The 18,341-nt window shown below is 48.6% G+C and overlaps 1 protein-coding gene across 1 annotated transcript; it reads right to left on the bottom strand.

Moving 5' to 3' along the window:
- Positions 1–2,181: 2,181 nt before the first annotated feature.
- Positions 2,182–17,574, bottom strand: LOC103637346 (aldehyde dehydrogenase family 2 member C4). The gene is made up of 10 exons (XM_020542702.2): positions 17,208–17,574; positions 14,925–15,067; positions 14,555–14,823; positions 4,860–5,064; positions 4,564–4,737; positions 4,321–4,458; positions 4,060–4,197; positions 3,919–3,980; positions 3,691–3,808; positions 2,182–2,355 (listed from the first exon to the last, which is right to left on the bottom strand). The coding sequence occupies exons 1-10, from the start codon at positions 17,341–17,343 to the stop codon at positions 2,182–2,184; spliced, it is 1,557 nt and encodes a 518-aa protein (XP_020398291.1). The 5' UTR covers positions 17,344–17,574.
- Between the last annotated feature and the right edge of the window lie 767 nt (positions 17,575–18,341).

Genomic DNA, 18,341 nt, shown 5'->3' with positions numbered 1-18,341 from the left:
CATCCTTCCCCCCGGGACCGCGCACGTCCTCATCAACTCTCTAGCAAAACCATCAGAAACCCCAAGTCCTCCCATAACAGTACCTAATTTTCTCTTTTTAGAGGATGGGGCGGCCGCCGGCGAAGGGTCGTCTCCAATCTCCACCACCGGCTTCTTCCCACGGCGGTCCACATCGTCTTGACCAGGATAGCCGTCATACGGCAATTGATTTAATTCAAAAACCCTGTTCAAGCGGTCATTCGACCCGCGGATATCAAAGCTGCGCTGGCCCTCTGTCCTCGGCACATAACGTCCAACGAGCCGCACCGCCCCATCCTCCGCCTCACGCACAAAGGCGGCCGGATCGCGGTTTTGCAGATTCAGTGCGAAGGCGGGACTCCGCACCACCTTTCCGCCATGGAAAGGCATCTGGCGAGGGCATACTTCGCCCAACGCCCAGCCATGCGCCAAGGGCCATACCCCGTACGCCACAAATTCTTCAACCAAGTCGCGCCCACTGCTCAGGCCGGCGGCGCACCGTAGGGCCCCTTCGTCCGCATCCTCCTCCGCCACTTCAAAGGGCGGATACGCTGAGTAAAAATGAGAACACATCTCGAACACGGGGAGTCCCTCATGGCCTTCGACGGCACCCTCAGCAACGTAAAACTAAAACTCATTCCAGTTGCCCCACTTGTTGCGGGCGCAAGGAACCAACTCGACTACCTACATCGTGGTCTTGCCGGTCTTCGGCGTGAACGTGCAGGACCCAAACTGAGCAACTTCGTCTCCAATCATCCTCTTCTGCCAGTGCAGACAATAATACTTCGCAAAAACTTCGACCGATGGTCGTCCGCCGTACGAAGTCGTCGCCCAGACATACTTCGACAGAGCCACCACGGCATTCGGTGTCAGCTGATGTATCTGAACGTTGAACCTGCGCAGGACTTCGCCAACAAATCGGTGCGCAGGCAGGCGGAGACCGGTGGCGAAGAACGCCTCGAACACAACCAACTCGCCCTCCGGCTCGGGGACTTCCTCCGTCCCCGGCACACGAGCAACTCCGCCGCCGAAGTAACCCAACCGCTACATATCTTGCACGCGGACCGACGACATCCGCGACACGCCAAAATCAACAGAATCGCCGGCGCGCAACTCCTCCACCATCAAGCTACTCAGCGTCTCCTCAGACGAGGCGTCGGTCGTCGGCGAGGCGTCGGCCGGCGGCGAAGCGGCAGCGGAAGAAGAGGAGGTCGGTATCGCTACGTACCGTCGGCGGCGGCAGGCGGTCTGCTTCACTCGAGCCAGATCTCCGGCGAACAAGAGCGCGGCGGGCAGACGAGCAACAGGACGGTGAAAAGAGGCGGCTAGGGTTTTCACGGAGCGCGGAAAGTGAAGTTCAAAAAGCACCGACCCCCGCCCCCTTTTATAGGCAGGGCGCGGCTCTTCGGGGAACCCGCACTCCAACAGGGCGCGGCGCGTCGGGAAACCCGCAATCCAATAGTACGCTGTCAATCAACGGTCACGTCAAAAACCCCCACGGAACCACTTCGAGCGAGGGCAGTGTCTCCGCCATCTAGCGACGTCTTCGGCACCAGGTGACTTTGTCGAACTGGTCCCTCGGAGGGCAAATGTTGGGGCGAAGGCAAAGACGCCACCCTTCGCTCGAGGCCTTCGCTGTAGTCGCCGGTCCGACGGAGACAAAACGGTCAGGGACACCCTTCGCTTGATACGGCATCAGACGAAGGCCCGCTACGAGGTCTTCCCACCGAGCGGCCTCATCCAGCTCGGAGGCCCACGTATGCTCCGGCCCATCGCAACGGGCCCTGCGTGGCCGCTGTGCGTTACGGGCCTAATTTGTAAAGGCGTTCCTGTAATTACAGTCTGTAACCCTGCTTTATGGGAATATTCTGGGGATAACCTAAGTAGCTGAGGGCACATGCATCCTTAACACAAGGCGCTGGGCGCTCAGGTACCTATAAATACCCCCGCACAGTGCCCGTGAGAGGCCAGATTAACAGAGCTATTGCCATCTAGCGCGAGAACCCTGTTGACGTCACTGTTCACCCTTGTTGGATCCCCTTGCAACTGAGAGCAAGTTCCAACAACGAAGAACACAAGCAGCAACTCATCTGTGAGCACGCACGCATGTACACCGCACAAGAAGAGATCAATGAGCCGGGCCGGTGGCAGTCGGTCGATGGCTCAGTACCACAGCGAGTCCGGGAGCGCGGTGATGACGCTCTTGACCTGGAGGTACTTGTCCATGGCCGCCAGCCCCTGGTCCCGGCCGAACCCGCTCATCTTGTACCCGCCGAAGGGCGCGTCCGGGTCGAAGGCGAAGTAGCAGTTCACCCACACCACTACCGGAATCGCGTTCTTTGCCGAGTGTCTCTAAGACACTCGGCAAAGGCTATTTTACACTCGGCAAAGGCTTTGCCGAGTGTAACACTCGGCAAAGATTTCATCGGCAAAGGGTTCTTTGCCGAGTGCTTTTTTTCGGACACTCGGCAAAGACTTTGCCGAGTGTCAAAAAGCACTCGGCAAAGAAAAACACTCGGCAAATTAAGAATCGAAAAAATTAAAAAAAACAGCAAAACATTTTTTAAATTCTAGGAACAACTCTCCAACCCTACCCTATTACCTTAAGTGTTGCCCTATCATTTTTCACTATTATTTTCAATCAAACTTATATGTTTTGTAAATGGTGATATTCAAACTCGCAACCCCTCTCTCGCGCATACCCTCCTATACCACTACACTACTACACCAATTATTTTCAATGATAAGATGATTTCACACGAAATTTTCAATGATAAGATGATTTCAAATCAAAAAATTATCAACTACAAAGTTTCATTACATTTCAAGACCTACAACTTTTATTTTGGTGGTTTTTCCATCCGAGACAGTTTGAAAAATTCAAATTTCAAAATTCAAACATAATTTTGCATAACAAGATGATTTCAAACTAAAACATTGTCAACTACAAAGTTTCATAACTCTTCAATACCTACAACTTTTATGTTGGTGGTTTTTCCTTTCGAAGTCGTTTTCAAAATTCAAATTTTAAATTTTTTAAATTTAGACGTAGTTTTCGTTGACAATATGACTACAAATGAAAAATTTGTCAACTATAAACTTCTATAACTTCTCAATATCTACAAAGTTTATTTTGGTTGTTTGGTAATTTGTTTATCTCAGATGATGGTTCTAACAATATGCACAAATTCTATACGTCTCTCTCGTAGTTTCATAAACTACGAGAGAGAGGTTTTATGAACAAATTTATTTTTATTTTGTCATATGAAGAAATGTTCAATATATAAATTGTACATCATGATGAGTTATACAAATTTGTAGTTAAAAACTTTTTCATTTAAATTAATTTATTACTTTAAAATGTGATTTTTAAATTGTCTTTGCCTAGTGTTGGAGAAAAAACACTCGGCAAAGAGCTCTTTGCCGAGTGTTGTATTTGTGACACTCGGCAAAGAGCCCTTTGCCGAGTGTCAAAAAAAGACACTCGGCAAAGAAACCCTTTGCCGAGTGTCAAAAATAAAACACTCGGCAAAGAGCTTCTTCGCCGAGTGTTTTCTTTTACCGAGGGTTTTTTGCGTGGCACTCGGCAAAGAGCTCTTTACCGAGTGCCCGAAATAAAACACTCGGCAAAGAATATGGCACTCGGCAAAGAGCCAAATTCCGGTAGTGCACGGTGCCGGCGCGCACCGACCGCGACACCCGGTTGGCGATGTCCATGCTCTTGGTCACGATGCCGGCGGCGAGCCCGTACCTGGTGCAGTTGGCCTTCTCAATCACCTCATCAACCGTCCTGGAAGAAGAAATGTGCAAAGCAAGCAACGGCCAGTCAGCACGCAAGAGGCATGGAATTGGCTTCCATCGGCGCCGTCGTCAGTGTATGGTGTACACGTACTTACGTACCTGAACTTCATGAGGGACATGACGGGACCGAAGATCTCTTCCTGCGCGATCCTCATGTCCTCCTGCTCAATCCCAACAATCCATTGTAAATGTATGACTGCAATAAACGTATGTGTGTTGGTTTGTGCTTGCCGAGCTTACCGTGACATCGACAAAGATGGTGGGCTCAATGTAGTAGCCTTTGTCGGCGGCGGGCTTGCCGCCGGTGAGCAGGGTCGCTCCCTCGCTCTTCCCAAGCTCAATGTACTTTAGGACCCTCTCAAACTGGTCCTTGTCAACCTAGTAGCACGACGAACAAGATTACTCATTCGATCAGATGCTTCCGCCTCCGCCATGAACCCTGACTAGCTTGTTTGGCTGGCATCGATCCGTTGCTCCGAACAAGTCAACAACTGAACGTACCTGCGGACCCATGTTGCTCGTGACATCGAACGGGTCTCCAACCTTCCAGTTCTGCGCGGCCTCCGCGGTCTTCTTGGCGAACTCGTCGTAGATCCCTTCCTGCACGTACACGCGTGATCCGGCAACGCAAACCTCTCCCTGGGGTTTCAAGTTCCAGGCGTCAGAACGTGTGTTGCAATTCTGGCATTCTGCACATCATCATTTGTGATTGTACAGTGTTGCCTGCCACCGCCAATACCATACCTTGTTGAAGAAGACGGCGAGCCTCGACAGGTTGACGGCCATGTCGACGTCGGCGTCGTCGAAGATGATGAGCGGTGACTTGCCGCCGAGCTCCAGCCAGACCGTCTTAAGGTTGCTCCGCGCGGCCGACTCCATGATGAGGCGACCCACTTCTGTGGAGCCGGTGAAGGCCACCTGATGAAGCAAATGTGAATTCTTGGTCGATCAGGAGGATCCTGCTGGAACACATGCCAGCCAAAAGCCAAGTGATGGTTGAGACTAGCGCGAATAGCTAGCGATCGGTTCGGCGTGCTCACGCTGTCGACGTCCATGTGGGAGGTGAGCGCGGCGCCGGCGGTGGGGCCGAACCCGGGGACGACGTTGATCACCCCGTCCGGGACGCCGGCCAGCTTGGCGAGGTGCGCGTAGTAGAGCGCGGAGAGCGGCGTCTGCTCGGCGGGCTTGACGACGACGCTGCACCCCGCGGCGAGCGCCGGGCTGACCTTGAGGAAGAACATCATCACTACCGGAATCAGCTTCTTTGCCGTGTGTTCTAAACACACGGCAAAGGCTATTTTACACTCGGCAACGGCTTTGCCGAGTGTAACACTCGGCAAAGAACGCTCGGCGAACTGTACATCGGCAACAGCTTCTTTGCCGAGTACTTTTTGTCGGGCACTCGGCAAAGCCTTTGCCGAGTGCCATTTGGCACTCGGCAAAGAAAAGTCACCGTCACGGCGCCAAGTAACGGTGACGGATCCTTTGCCGAGTGCCTACGTCGACACTCGGCAAAGACTGGTCCGATGGACCCCACAGCCAGTCCCTGTGCCGAGAGCCCTAATGGCACTCGGCAAAGAAGGTTTCTTTGCCGAGTGTCTGGTGGCCTGGCACTCGGCAAAGAACCCTCCAGTGGGCCCCTTTGCCAGTATCTTTGCCGAGTGTCTTGGCAAAAGCACTCGGCAAAGATATCTTTGCCGGTTCCCAGGTTTCCTTCTTTGCCGAGTGCCACTGTCAGCACTCGGCAAAGATGTCTTTACCGGTTCCCAGGTTTCCTTCTTTGCCGAGTGCCATGGTCATAGCACTCGGCAAAGCAACCCTTTGCCGAGTGTTACACTCGGCAAAGTGACCAGAATGTCCCTTTTTTATTTGCTTTTGTTGTTCCATCCAAACAAACAAAAGATATATATCATTCACATCACATTATATATCAAGCACATCACAGAATGAACACATTTATCATCAACACCATATATATCACAAAGTCTCACAAAACAGATCACACTAAAGTCAGGATTATCACAAAACAGATACAAGTCTGCATCATCACTAACATCACCAAGTATCTCACAAGATAAAGTGTAACTAACATCACCAACACTCATAAAGGTAAGTCTGGATCATCACAAAACAAATCATCAACGAGGTGGGCATCTGGACTGGTTCGGCGAAGGGCTGGACGAAGCATGAGGGTTGTTCGACGCCGCCGATTGACCCTGCACAGAGAAGAGATTGTATGTGTGAGAACATATGAATATATATCATGCAGTACTAAAATTTTGATACTCACAGGAGTAGTGAACTCTGTAGGGTCAGCTGCAGGGAACAACGGAGGTGGTGGAGCATGACCCTGTGCGGCGCCAAGGCTCTGCATGTACGCGAACATCTCCGCCATCCTCTTCTCTAGCTCCTCACGTTGCCTCCTCTCATCATCTAGCTGAGTCTGTAATATTTCGCCCTAATGTTACGATAATGCAAAGAGAAGATATATAAAAATCAATGAACGATGAATAGATAAGGAATAACCTGGAGTTGCTGGATACGATGCTGTGAGGTGTCCTGCCGAGGTCGTATGGCTGGGCTCGCGCTCGTGCTCCTTGCTCGCACCTGAGAGAGAGTGGGAGTGGAGGACGAGTCGATTGCCCCGTCGGCAATCCAGTACCGCCCATGCCTCTTGCCTCCTCCGACCCTCATGAGGACATCTCCGTCGATGTCCTCGGTCCTCGGATCGTAATCTGGCCCATGGACCTCCTTGGCCATGGCGGTGTACTCACTGAGTCGGCTGTGGATGGCGGGGTTGGTGTACGCCTCGGGCCCGTCATCCGGGTTGTAGGTGACGTCGGACGTCGCCTTCCCCTTGTGGGCCATGGCATATGCCGAGAACGTGGAGCAAGGCGCGCCACCATGTGCCGCCGACTGCGAGAAAACCAACGAGATGGTTAGAAATCATGTCTAATCGAAAGTTATATACCTAAATAAAAAAGAGCGCGTACCCATGCTTCCGCGTATTTGCCCAGGCTGCGGCTGCCTTGATGGTGGGAGGGACCTTGCATCAGCAAACGCCGTTCCCGGCTAGCGTTGTGCGCCTCATCCCACTCAGCCGAGCACCACCTCTGCACCATCTGCTCCCAGCACTCAGGATGCGCGGCGCACCAATGAGGAATCATCTAAAAAAATATAAGTACACAGCATATCAGAAGAAAAAAATAAGCATATTTAGTACCAATAATAAAGTTTTGTATTTACCTGCAAGTACTGGTCCGGAGTCAACGACATGGTTCGGGCATCCTTCTTGTTCACCTTCTCCCCAAGGACGGAGCCGTGGTAAGTGACGATGGCCTGGATGCGCGCCTCGTAGTGCATGTCCACGACGAGCTTCTTACAGCATGTCGTAGACACCACATCCGCCCTGGCCTCATATCCAGCATCGCACCTGAAGAAATCCTACATACACAAAGACGATGTATCCATACATTATTTCAAGAATATGCAACAAATGCGACTTATTAAACAATATAGTGCGATGAAGACTTACCCACAGCTCTTGCTTCACCCGCTCCGCCTTGTTGTTGAATTGTCTGCCGTCCCGATCTACTGCATCGGGGGCGACGGCGTAGTGGTCGAAGGTGTATGCTGGGCTCGTCACTCCGGCGTACTCGACAAGTCCAGGGAAGTGTTCCCGGCATAGAAGGCCCAGGATGCCATTGGGGTTGCGGCCGTGACCCCCTGCAGTCTCCAAAACCATCCAAGACCTGTCCAAGTGATTAAGATGAAGTATTAGTTTCTATTATTAATTTGAACATATAATATGAAAAGGCAGCAACAATATGTAAAGTTACCTACCTCTCTCCATCGGGTCGTATCAGCGGACGTCTGTCACGAAGTATGGGTCGCTTAGGGAGGCTCGCGGGACCTCGCAGGTAGATACTCCTCGAACCTGAGGAGCCAGAACCTGAGACGTCCTGCTGAGCGGCGTCGTCGTCGTCGTCGTCCTGCTGCGCCGCATCGTCGTCGTCCTGCTGTGCCGCATCGACAGTGGCTTGCTGCTCCACCTGCTGTTGTACGGCGTCGTCCTGCTGCGCCTCCTCCTCCGTCCTACGGGTGCTCCTCCTCCCCCTCCCCCTCCCCCTCCTCGTCCTCGTCCCACCGCCCACCATCTTTGTCCAACAACCTGCAATTAAGAGTAAACAATTAAGCACAGATAAAAAATATGTATTTAGAAACATATGCAAAATAAATGAAATATAGCATTACATCGATTAAAAATAATCTTCATATGTGTCCGGGTTAGCCGGATCATAAGTGTCATCATCACTATCAACCATTTCATAGTCGACATCATCTGAAGGCGCAATTTCTTCATTAGCATTGCCTTCAAGTATTTCTAAGTCATTCTCATTTTGCACCTCATCATCCTCGTCATCAACAACCATTTCAATATCTACTTCCATTCCGATCGCTTCGGTTAAGTCTATCTCAAATTGCCCTTCGAGCCCATCTTCTTGGAAGAACTCTCCGTCATATGTGTCCGGGTCTAAGTTATAATCTTCATCGTTTGGAACAGGTAATTTAGCGTGCGGTGATACCTTATACACAACATCCCAACCCTTAAGATGTTGTTTCGTTTGGCACGCATATGGAAGATAATACACTTGTGTGGCCTGTTGGGCCATAATATAGACATCGTCTCCTGGTAAGGTGGAATCCTGTCGAATTTCGACTAGCCCAAGATTAGAATGTGTCCGTCTCGTAACATCAGGGTCAAACCAATGACATTTGAATATCACTGGAGTAAGAGGTTTGGAACCATAAAAATTGAGTTCATATATATCTTCAATTCTTCCATAATACTCGACCTCGTCAAGCCCGGGCGTATAGACTCCAGAACACGTGGTTTTTCGATTGGGCCGGCTTTGGTCGTAGCTTGTTGTGCGAAAACGGTATCCATTGACGTCATACCCAGAAAATTTCCTGACCCTATAGGCAAAGCCATTGGCTACTTGTCTCAACTCGGCACTCATAGACGGCTCTCTTTGGCCCTGCAAGTTCAAACACGCTAGATTGTTATATTATTCGCACGTAAGAGCAACTTCAAATGACAAACTAAGCACGTACCTTACGTTTAAACCAGGAAATGAAATCGGGCAATCCATTTCCCGCACCCTTTCGAAGAAGGGTATCATATTCCTGTGGAGTTGGGTCCCTTGATCGACGCCAGAATTCATGAAGAAATTGCTCCATGTATGGCGTCACCTCTTCAAGGTTGGTCAATACATATAGCATGATATGGCGCCACTCTTCATGTCTCAGGGTCTTGGTGGTCGAACCACTTGCGCTTCCGAGTTGCCCTCGAAAAATGCTGAGATTCGATTCATTGTCGCCATCATTGTAACGAGGGGGTGGATTATGCACGCTCGGCAGTTTGTCACCATAGTAAGTTGTTGTGAAGTTTGACACCTCCTCCAGTATGTATGCCTCTGCAATGGAAGCCTCGATTTTGCATTTATTTCTACATTTCTTTCGGATAGTCTTTAGACATCTCTCGATTGGATAGCACCAACGTCCCTGCACGGGCCCCCCCATTCGTGCCTCATACGGGAGATGAATAATCAAATGCTGCATCGGATTGAAGAAGCCGGGTGGAAAGATCTTCTCCAGCTTACATAGTAACACGGGTGCCATCCTTTCCAAGTCTGCAATCATGGTCCGAGCTAACTCTTTTGCACAAAGCTGGCGGAAGAAATAGCTCAACTCAGCAAGCGCTAGCCAGACATGCTCAGGGACATAGCCTCGAACCATCGCCGGAAGAATTCGTTCAATCCATATGTGGAAGTCATGACTCTTCATCCCTAAGACTCGCAGAGTAGATAAGTTCACCCCCCTACTAAGGTTAGCTGCATACCCATCAGGGAACATTAACATCTTGATCCACTCTAGTACTTCCTTCCTCTGGGCCCTGCTCAGGACAAAATCAGCCTTAGGCCTTCTCCATGTCTTACCACCACTAGGCGGCTTCATCTCTTGGTTTGGTCTATCACATAACTCTGCCAGATCCACTCTTGCCTTTACGTTATCCTTTGACTTATCAGGAATCTCCATAATTGTTGCCCAAAGTGCCTCGGCGACATTCTTTTCAGTGTGCATCACGTCAATGTTGTGTGGAAGGAGCAGGTCATCATAATAGGGGAGCCGAGTCAATCCCGACTTATGTGTCCACATATGTTGCTCACCATATCCCACAAAACCACCTTCTGGGTTGGCCACGAGACCATCTATCTCTTCGCGAACTTCGGCACCAGTCATCATTGCAGGTGGGCGGTCTGTCACCACGACACCTTTCGTAAAGTTCTTGATGTCTAGTCGGAATGCATGGTCAGGAGGGAGAAATTGTCGATGTTTATCGAATGACGAATATTTGCCACCCTTCTTCAACCAAATGAACCTAAGAGCTTCCTTGCAAACTGGGCATGGGAACTTACCGTGAACACACCAGGCGCAAAATAGCCCGTACGCCGGAAAGTCATGCATGGAGTACTGGTACCAAACATGCATTTTGAAGTTTGTCTTCGTAGCTCGGTCGTACGTCCATACCCCTTCCTCCCAAGCACGGACCAATTCATCAATCAAAGGCTCCATGTACACGCCCATTTTATTCCCCGGGTGTCCAGGAATTATCAGCGACACGAATATGTTCTGTCTTTGAAAGCATACGCCGGGGGGGAGATTGATGGGGATAACGAACACAGGCCAACATGTGTATGGGGCAGCGGTCATTCCATAGGGATTGAACCCATCTGTGGCCAGCGCAACACGAACATTACGAGCCTCTTTAGCTTTCTCATGGTGAATGACATCAAAGTGGGTCCATGCTTCACCATCGGATGCGTGAACCATCTTGTCAGGATTGTATCGTTTGCCTTTTTTGTGCCATGTCATCTGTTTCGCGGATTCCTCTGTCATGTATAGACGCTGGATCCTCGGTATGAACGGAAGGTGGCGTAGGATTGTCACGGGGATGTCGAGCTGCCTCTTCTGTCCATCACCAGAGTCTACCTCCATGAACCTAGACGATTTACACTTCGGACAGTACTTTGCCTCAGTGTGTTCTTTCCTAAATAGGACGCAGCCCTTCGGACAAGCATGTATCTGCTCATACGTCATCTTGAGTGCACGAAGGAGTTTTTGTGCCTCGTACATGCTCTTTGGGAGAACGTGATCCTCCGGAAGCAGGCTGCCAATAACTGTCAACAAACCATCGAAGGCGTCTCGACTCATGCTATACTGCGACTTGAACGCCATTATACGCCCAATGGCATCCAGTTGAGAAACCTTTGTCTTGCCGTGAAGGGGTTTCTGTGCCGCGTCAAACATGTCGTAGAATGCCTTTGCGGTCGCCTCTGGCTCGTCCTCCGTACATCCTTCGGCGAACTGTGCCTCGTGATAGTCGTTCAACATGTCCGCTACCCCGGCATCAGCATCGTAATCCTCGACGCGTTGTCTCACCACCTCCTCTCTCGTGCGATGCGCTTCACCATGGAAGATCCACCGAGTATAGTCCGGCGTAAATCCATTCTTCCAAATATGTTCTACCATGGTCTTCTTTGGTTTTCTTTTCCGGTTGTCACATTTGCTGCACGGACAAGGGACTAGGCTAGCTCCTTTAGCAGCTTCGCCATATGCCCGTTCCACGAAAGCATCGGTCTTCCTAATCCATTCTGGGGTGACATCATTACGTCGAACGCGGCCCGTGTACATCCACTCACGGTCCTCCATCCTCTAACATATATAACCGAGTATAGTTTAATATAGACATGTAATGCATGTACACTACGTTCGTACCTTCTAATAGGTGATGATAGGTCCTAATCCCACCCGCGGTTGCGTAGATGGAGTTAGTTTCCAAGCTCTACTCCGATCCGAGATAAAATTTCGGCAGCACCTCCCCGCTGTTCTCCGGATACACGTCCTGGCAGGGAGAGTGTACTGTCCGGAGAACAACAGGGAGGTGACGCCGAAACTCTTTCTCGGACCGGAGTAGAGCATGGAAACTAACACCATCTACGCAACCGCGGGCTGTCCAAAAAACGTGGACAATTCGAAACTGATACATTTGTAGATATGCAAAGATCTGCATATCTACACCGTATCTCTTTCGAACGGGAGATGCCTAACTGGGTTACGTGATCTACGACCATGATGCGGAAATAGAGGTTATACCTAGGGTGGCGGTGGAGTCAGGCTAGTGGGGCTGTGGCGGGTCGGTGCAGTGGCGACGCGACGCGGTGCAGGCAGACCCGCAGCGGCTAGGAAGACAAGTATCTTCTCTGTAAAAAAGAAACACAAGTCTATTAATACAAAAAAAATATTGCCAAACTTTGTTCATATGAATTCACATCAACGACCGCCATCCTTAGGACCACGCATGCCATCGGCAAACCTACCACTACTTGTGCCTATCTACCGCTATCTAACATATATCGACAAAAAAATCGGCAGCACCTCCCCTGCACGGGGAGGTTTCCAAAACCTGCAAATAACACTAGCAGCACGATGGCTGATATTCACAGGTATATCAACGACACTATGACATATATGCAATGCATTGGACATCATATATACAAGTAGTCGAACCACATCTATCACAAGGTTTATGATTTTAGACTCAAATTAGTATCATAAATATTGTTATTTTCCTATAGATATAGTCGAATAACATAATGCATATGCAATATTTCGAACATCATAGATATACAATTAATTGTAGAGTAGTAGTACAAGCTTTGATCAAGAAAAAAAATTATACCTATTCGAGGTCGGGGCCGGCGACGATGGTGGACGCGCGGGTGGCCGGACGGTGGTTGCGCGTAGACGGCCGGGCGCAGGGAGTAGCGTAGGCGACCGGGCAGCGGCGGGCCGAGCTCGTTGGAGCCGCCTGACGACCGGGCGGCGGCGGCGGGCCGAGCTCGTGGCAGCCGAGCGGCGGCGGGCGCAGGGAGACGGCTGGGCGGCAGCGGGCGCAGGGAGGCCGGCGGCGGTGGTGGCCGGCCGGCCGGCCGAGCGCGTGGGGGCGGCCGCGGATGGCTTGGTGGCGCTCGGGCGAAGACGGTCGGCGACGGGCGTCGGTGTCACGGTGGGAAAGTGAAAGAAGAAGGAAGGAGAAGAAGAGCCCGCAGGTCGGTATAATTAACTTCTTTGCCGAGTGCCCGCGATCTGGCACTCGGCAAAGATTTTTTTAAAATTAAAAAATATACTTTGCCGAGTGCCTTTGATCTGGCACTCGGCAAAGGCTTCTTTGCCGAGTGCCTGTCTGTTGGCACTCGGCAAAGACTAGAATTAGGGTTTTAAAAAAACTTTGCCGAGAGCCGCACGACAAGCACTCGGCAAAGCTTTCTTTGCCGAGTGTCCAAGCTGGGGCACTCGGCAAAATATATTTAAATTTTTTTATTTTGTTTATGAAACTTTTTGTGGTATGTTCCTACACTATGTAGACCTACATGTACCATTTTAGAACAATTATAACTGTGTTTTCAATAGCTAGTAGATTTAGTTCGTTTATTTGAATTTCTTCGGAAAATTTAGATTTGAACTGCACGTCACTCGAAACTTGGAAAACCGTGCATGCAAAAATGATATCCATGCTATTTAGCACAAGTTACGACCGATTTCAGGAGCGGACCAGAAACTTCGAGCAACATGCTCACTAAACATGGCCGTGAACTTGCCATCCACATGTTTAAAAATTGTATAAAACACAAACAAAGTCAGAAAATCCTGAAACTTGTCCACGTGTCATGATATCATATGTACAGGCTGCGATAAAAATTTTAGAATGTTTGGAGAAAGTTGTGGGACACTATGTGTACAAACCTAAGAGATCCAAATTGAAACTCTATGATTTCATGTGTAGTTCTCCTAGGTTTTTACAAATAGTGTCCCACAACTTTCTCCAAACATTCTAAAATTTTTATCGCAGCCTGTACATATGATATCATGACACGTGGACAAGTTTCAGGATTTTTTGACTTTGTTTGTGTTTTATACAATTTTTAAACATGTGTATGGCAAGTTCATGGCCATGTTTAGTGAGCATGTTGCTCGAAGTTTCTGGTCCGCTCCTGGAATCGGTCGTAACTAATGCTAAGTAACATGAATATCATTTTTGCATGCACGGTTTTCCAAGTTTCGAGTGACCTACAGTTCAAATCTAAATTTTCCGAAGAAATTCAAATAAACGAACTAAATCTACTAACGATTGAAAACTCTGTTAAAATTGTCCACAAATGATACATGTAGGTCTACATAGTGTAGGAACATACCACAAAAATTTCGAGAGACAAAATAAAAAAAATAAAAATATACTTTGCCGAGTGTCCAGGAATGACACTCGGCAAAGTATACTTTGCCGAGTGCCTACTATGTGGCACTCGGTAGAGAATCTCTTTGCCGAGAGCCAACGGATGACTCTCGGCAAAGACTAACGGCCGTCAGCTTTGGGACGGCCGCTGACGGCCGTTTGCCGAGAGCCCACTTTGCCGAGTGTTTGACACTCGGCAAAGTTGTCTTTGCCGAGTGCCGTTCGATGCCGAGTGTTCAGCTCTCGGCAAAGTTGTCTTTGCCGAGTGCCTATCGTTACCGAGTGCGGCACTCGGCAAAGCTTTCTTTGCCGAGTGCCCGACAAAAGGCACTCGGCAAAGAAGCCAACACTCGGCAAAGCCTCGGATTCCGGTAGTGCATGGTGGGGAAGTTCCACGGGATGATGACGCCCACGACGCCGATGGGCTCCTTGAGCGTGTAGCCCTGGTACTTGCCGGAGACGCGCAGCACGTCGCCGTGGATCTTGTCGGCGGCGCCCGCGTAGTAGCGCAGCATCTGCGTGGCGGCGGGGATGTCGATCATCTTGCCCAGCAGCAGCAGCTTCCCGGCGTCGGCGCCGTCCAGCGCCGCCAGCTCCTCCGTGTGCTGCTCCACCAGGTCCGCCAGCTTGCTCATGACACGGCCCCGCTCCTGGTGCGCGCAGCGTGCCGCAGCGACACGACATCATTTCAGTTTGCATTGTCAGAAAAGCTACAGTGACTTGCATGGCCAAATACGGTGCGCGGACTTACATAGCCTGACATGCGGGGCCATTTGCCGTGGTCGAAGGCATCCCTGGCCGACTTGACCGCCAGGTCCACATCAGCTTGGTCTGCCTCTGCTACGTGGGCCAGCACGTCGCCCGTCCGTGGGTCCCTGGTCTCGAACGTCTTGCCTGCGAAAGAATGAAATGCATCCTTTCGATATCACAATCTACGTTTTTAACCACTCCATCCCGTTTCTAGAAAGAAAAAAATACACTGGATCAAACTATTTTAAATTTAATAAAATTTACGAAAAAATATCGTCATTTATGCTATCAAATCAGTGTAGTCCCCTGTTCTAAAAATATCGTCATAAAATATTTTTTAGGCTATACCTATTTTAAATTTAATATAGAGTGATATTTTTCTATAAAGTGTAGTCCCCTGTTCTAAAATATAATTTATTTTAGACTAAAGATAATTTATTAGTTAATCTATGAATATAGTTTATATGTTTGTCTATATTTATTATCATTTATTCGGACGTGGATAGAAAAAAGTCTAGAAATATCTATATTTTGTTTTAAAACGGATGAAGTATTTTTTTTTCATAGACACGGGTGAAATAGAAACCACACTATGTGCGGTAGGAGTTGAAGTCAATGTCATACGGATGCATGGACTAACTTTGGCATGCTGAGAAGAAAAGGGAAAAGGAAGAATTAGGAACATCAACAATTTGGACTAAACTTCTTCATGGGTGCATGTGCATCTTTAATTATGGAGAACTTTGTTTATGGCTGACGCACGTAGTAGTCTTCAATTTTTTTATGGCTAGAAGTCTTTGTGTAATCTTCATGATCATCATACTCTTTCATTAAAAACAATTACTAGGTCTTTCATCAAAACGTCTGAAATGCGACAATATAATGCCATGACTCATGTTTATCTAGTTTACCCCAGGCCAATTCCATGAAACGAATGAGGTCGTGCGTAGTGTTGAACAGTATATAAAAAAACAAATGTGGGCCTTATTTGGCTGAGATAAAGATTGTAAGACTGTCCGTAGGGGTGAACTCTAAATCTTTCTTCCTATATCACTTTTTTGTGTCACATCATCAACATTTCGCCCCCTAAATTTTCATCTCCCGCAGCGGTTCTCCCTATATTATCCCTTATACCTCACTATAACTATAAAATATCATTATCTAACTCTATTCATCTTTTATTACTATTTTTTTCAACTATTAAATAGAAGTGCTATGTGGAAAGGGGCGCTACAGTGCTCCCCTTGATCTGGAGGAACGACGTAGCATCCCCTACCGCTGCAATGCGTAGAGGGCCATTTGGAGGCCACCGCTGGATCGCGTAGCATGCGCTGCGGACGGTCTAAAACTAAGAAAATCGTATTAATTATCAGTCAAAGGAAAAATTGATCTGTGAAACCTAGCGAAGGAGGGTTCTATATTCCCTAGCTAGGTGTGTTGAAGGGGAAAAGTTGTGGTTGGACACGGTAACCGGAACCCACGCATGTACGGCCCGTCAGCCCCCAGGTTTTCCTTTGGCAAGTCGAAGGCAGCAGGGATGCGGAAGCAAAAGTGAGACGCTTTATTCATTTGTCGTTGGGCGAGCCAAATTTAACGCTGAACGCCAGATGCGTTTGGCTTTTGGCACGTCACCTCACATCACGGAAACGGGAAACCAGAGGAGGATTTGGGAATAAGGGCATGTACAACGATGTTAAATACACCATGTCTTGATCACATGCAGAAAGCTAAATGAAAAAAAATCATAGAAACGTTTCTTGGCGAAGGCACGCTGTCGGCGTGCGGCTCAATACTAAAGAAACGAAGGCGTGGCTCCATTGTACGATGATGCTAAAGAAACGAAGGCGTGAGAAGGGAAGAAATGATAGACTAGCTTATTCATTAAATCAAACACACATGTTAAAGTATTCCATGCTGCCCAAGGGCGAGCTAGCTGATGGGGGAATTTGGCATCATCGCCTCAGGCGAGGACTCATGCATGTACATAATCTCCTCTAACCGATAAGCACATGCATGCAGCAGTGCCACCAATATTGCATACACTATTGTATATAGAACTGCTACTAGTTGAGTACTAATATTCTACTAATAACCAGCGTCCTCCATGCATGTGATGTGACAGCAACAGGCAACGTCCGGCCGGCCGGGCGGCGAGAAGAACGATCGACGACGCCTAGCTAGGACGTCGAGAACGGAACCACCCCGGCCGGCCTCTAGACAGACGACGCCATCAGTGACGTGGACGACCTAGCTATATTGACGAACATGTATATATTATATGTACCTGAGGCGGCGTCGACGAACTCGCCGTTGATGAAGAGCTTGGTGAACTTGATCTCCGGCACCACCACGCGCGCCGTGCCGTCCCCGTTGCCGTTGCTCGCCATATCGATCGCCGTGCCGTCGCCGTTGCTCGCCATAATAATCTCTCTCTGTCTCTCTTGTGGCTCTCTGATGGAGAAGCAGAGTAGTCCTGGAGGAGATCCTTGCTAGCCTCGAGCCCGCGAGTCTCTTATACACACACATACGGCCTAGTTTGGGTACTCTAGTAATGAGTGGAATTGGAGTGGATTGATATGTATTGAGAGAGTATTTGATCTATTGGAGATTTACACCCTCTCCAATCCCTCCAAAACACTCTAATCCCAAAGTATCCAAACTAGGCCGGGAAGAGAGAGAGAGACTGGTCGATATACTCGTCCGGCTGGGCCGTTGGACTAGGACAAAGCAGAAGATATTTTTATTTTTTATTTATTATGCACTGCAATGAAATATTTACCTTAATTATATTCCACACGTACAGTCATTTGGACGACGATGTGTAGTCATTTGGATGAAGAGTGAGATGAGTACAGTCTAGACAGAAGATAACATAAAGTTTTGCAGCTTCAGTTAAAACTTGCATCGATCGTGCATGTATATATGCGGAGGTCAACTCTGTATGTGTCAGTGTCACACACACACCCGATAGCTAGTGATCCGTCTGCTCAACTCAACGTGCATGCGCGCACCGCACACGCATGTATATCTGTATATATGACGAGGACATTATCCGATCCGCGTTTAGCTATCTCCATAGCTTATATATTATATTTCCCATTACATCTTCTATTTTAAACTTGTCTTTCTATGAACAATACAGTATATAGTACAAAACAGTATTTTAGTTGATTATATAGATAACCCATCGGATACGGTCTAATGTACGGCGCGACGGAGATCAAGAGCGGCGATGTATATATATATTGAAATCTGTAATAATTGGGTCTGAATTCTACTCTTAGGCTATCTAATAAATCCAGTAGAGTTGAAATAGTATACTTATTCAATATCGTTTTGTTTTTGTTTTTTTATTGTGAATAAATAGGATATAGAACCGGCTATCCAAATTCATATTCTTGTTTTTATCATCGAGCTT

The sequence above is a fragment of the Zea mays genome, chromosome 8 (genome assembly GCF_902167145.1).
Source record: "Zea mays cultivar B73 chromosome 8, Zm-B73-REFERENCE-NAM-5.0, whole genome shotgun sequence".
Classification (NCBI taxonomy): domain Eukaryota; kingdom Viridiplantae; phylum Streptophyta; class Magnoliopsida; order Poales; family Poaceae; genus Zea; species Zea mays.
This window is presented reverse-complemented; position numbering and strand designations above follow the sequence as displayed.

Bases quoted from the DNA above. Each gene is read 5' to 3' on its own strand.
- LOC103637346 (XM_020542702.2), bottom strand. From the start codon at position 17,343: ATGGCGAGCAACGGCGACGGCACGGCGATCGATATGGCGAGCAACGGC. The intron at 14,824-14,924 runs GTAAGTCCGCGC...TGCGCGCACCAG, and splicing joins GGCCCCGCATGTCAGGCTAT to GAGCGGGGCCGTGTCATGAG. The intron at 3,809-3,918 runs GTACGTAAGTAC...TTCTTCTTCCAG, and splicing joins ATGTCCCTCATGAAGTTCAG to GACGGTTGATGAGGTGATTG.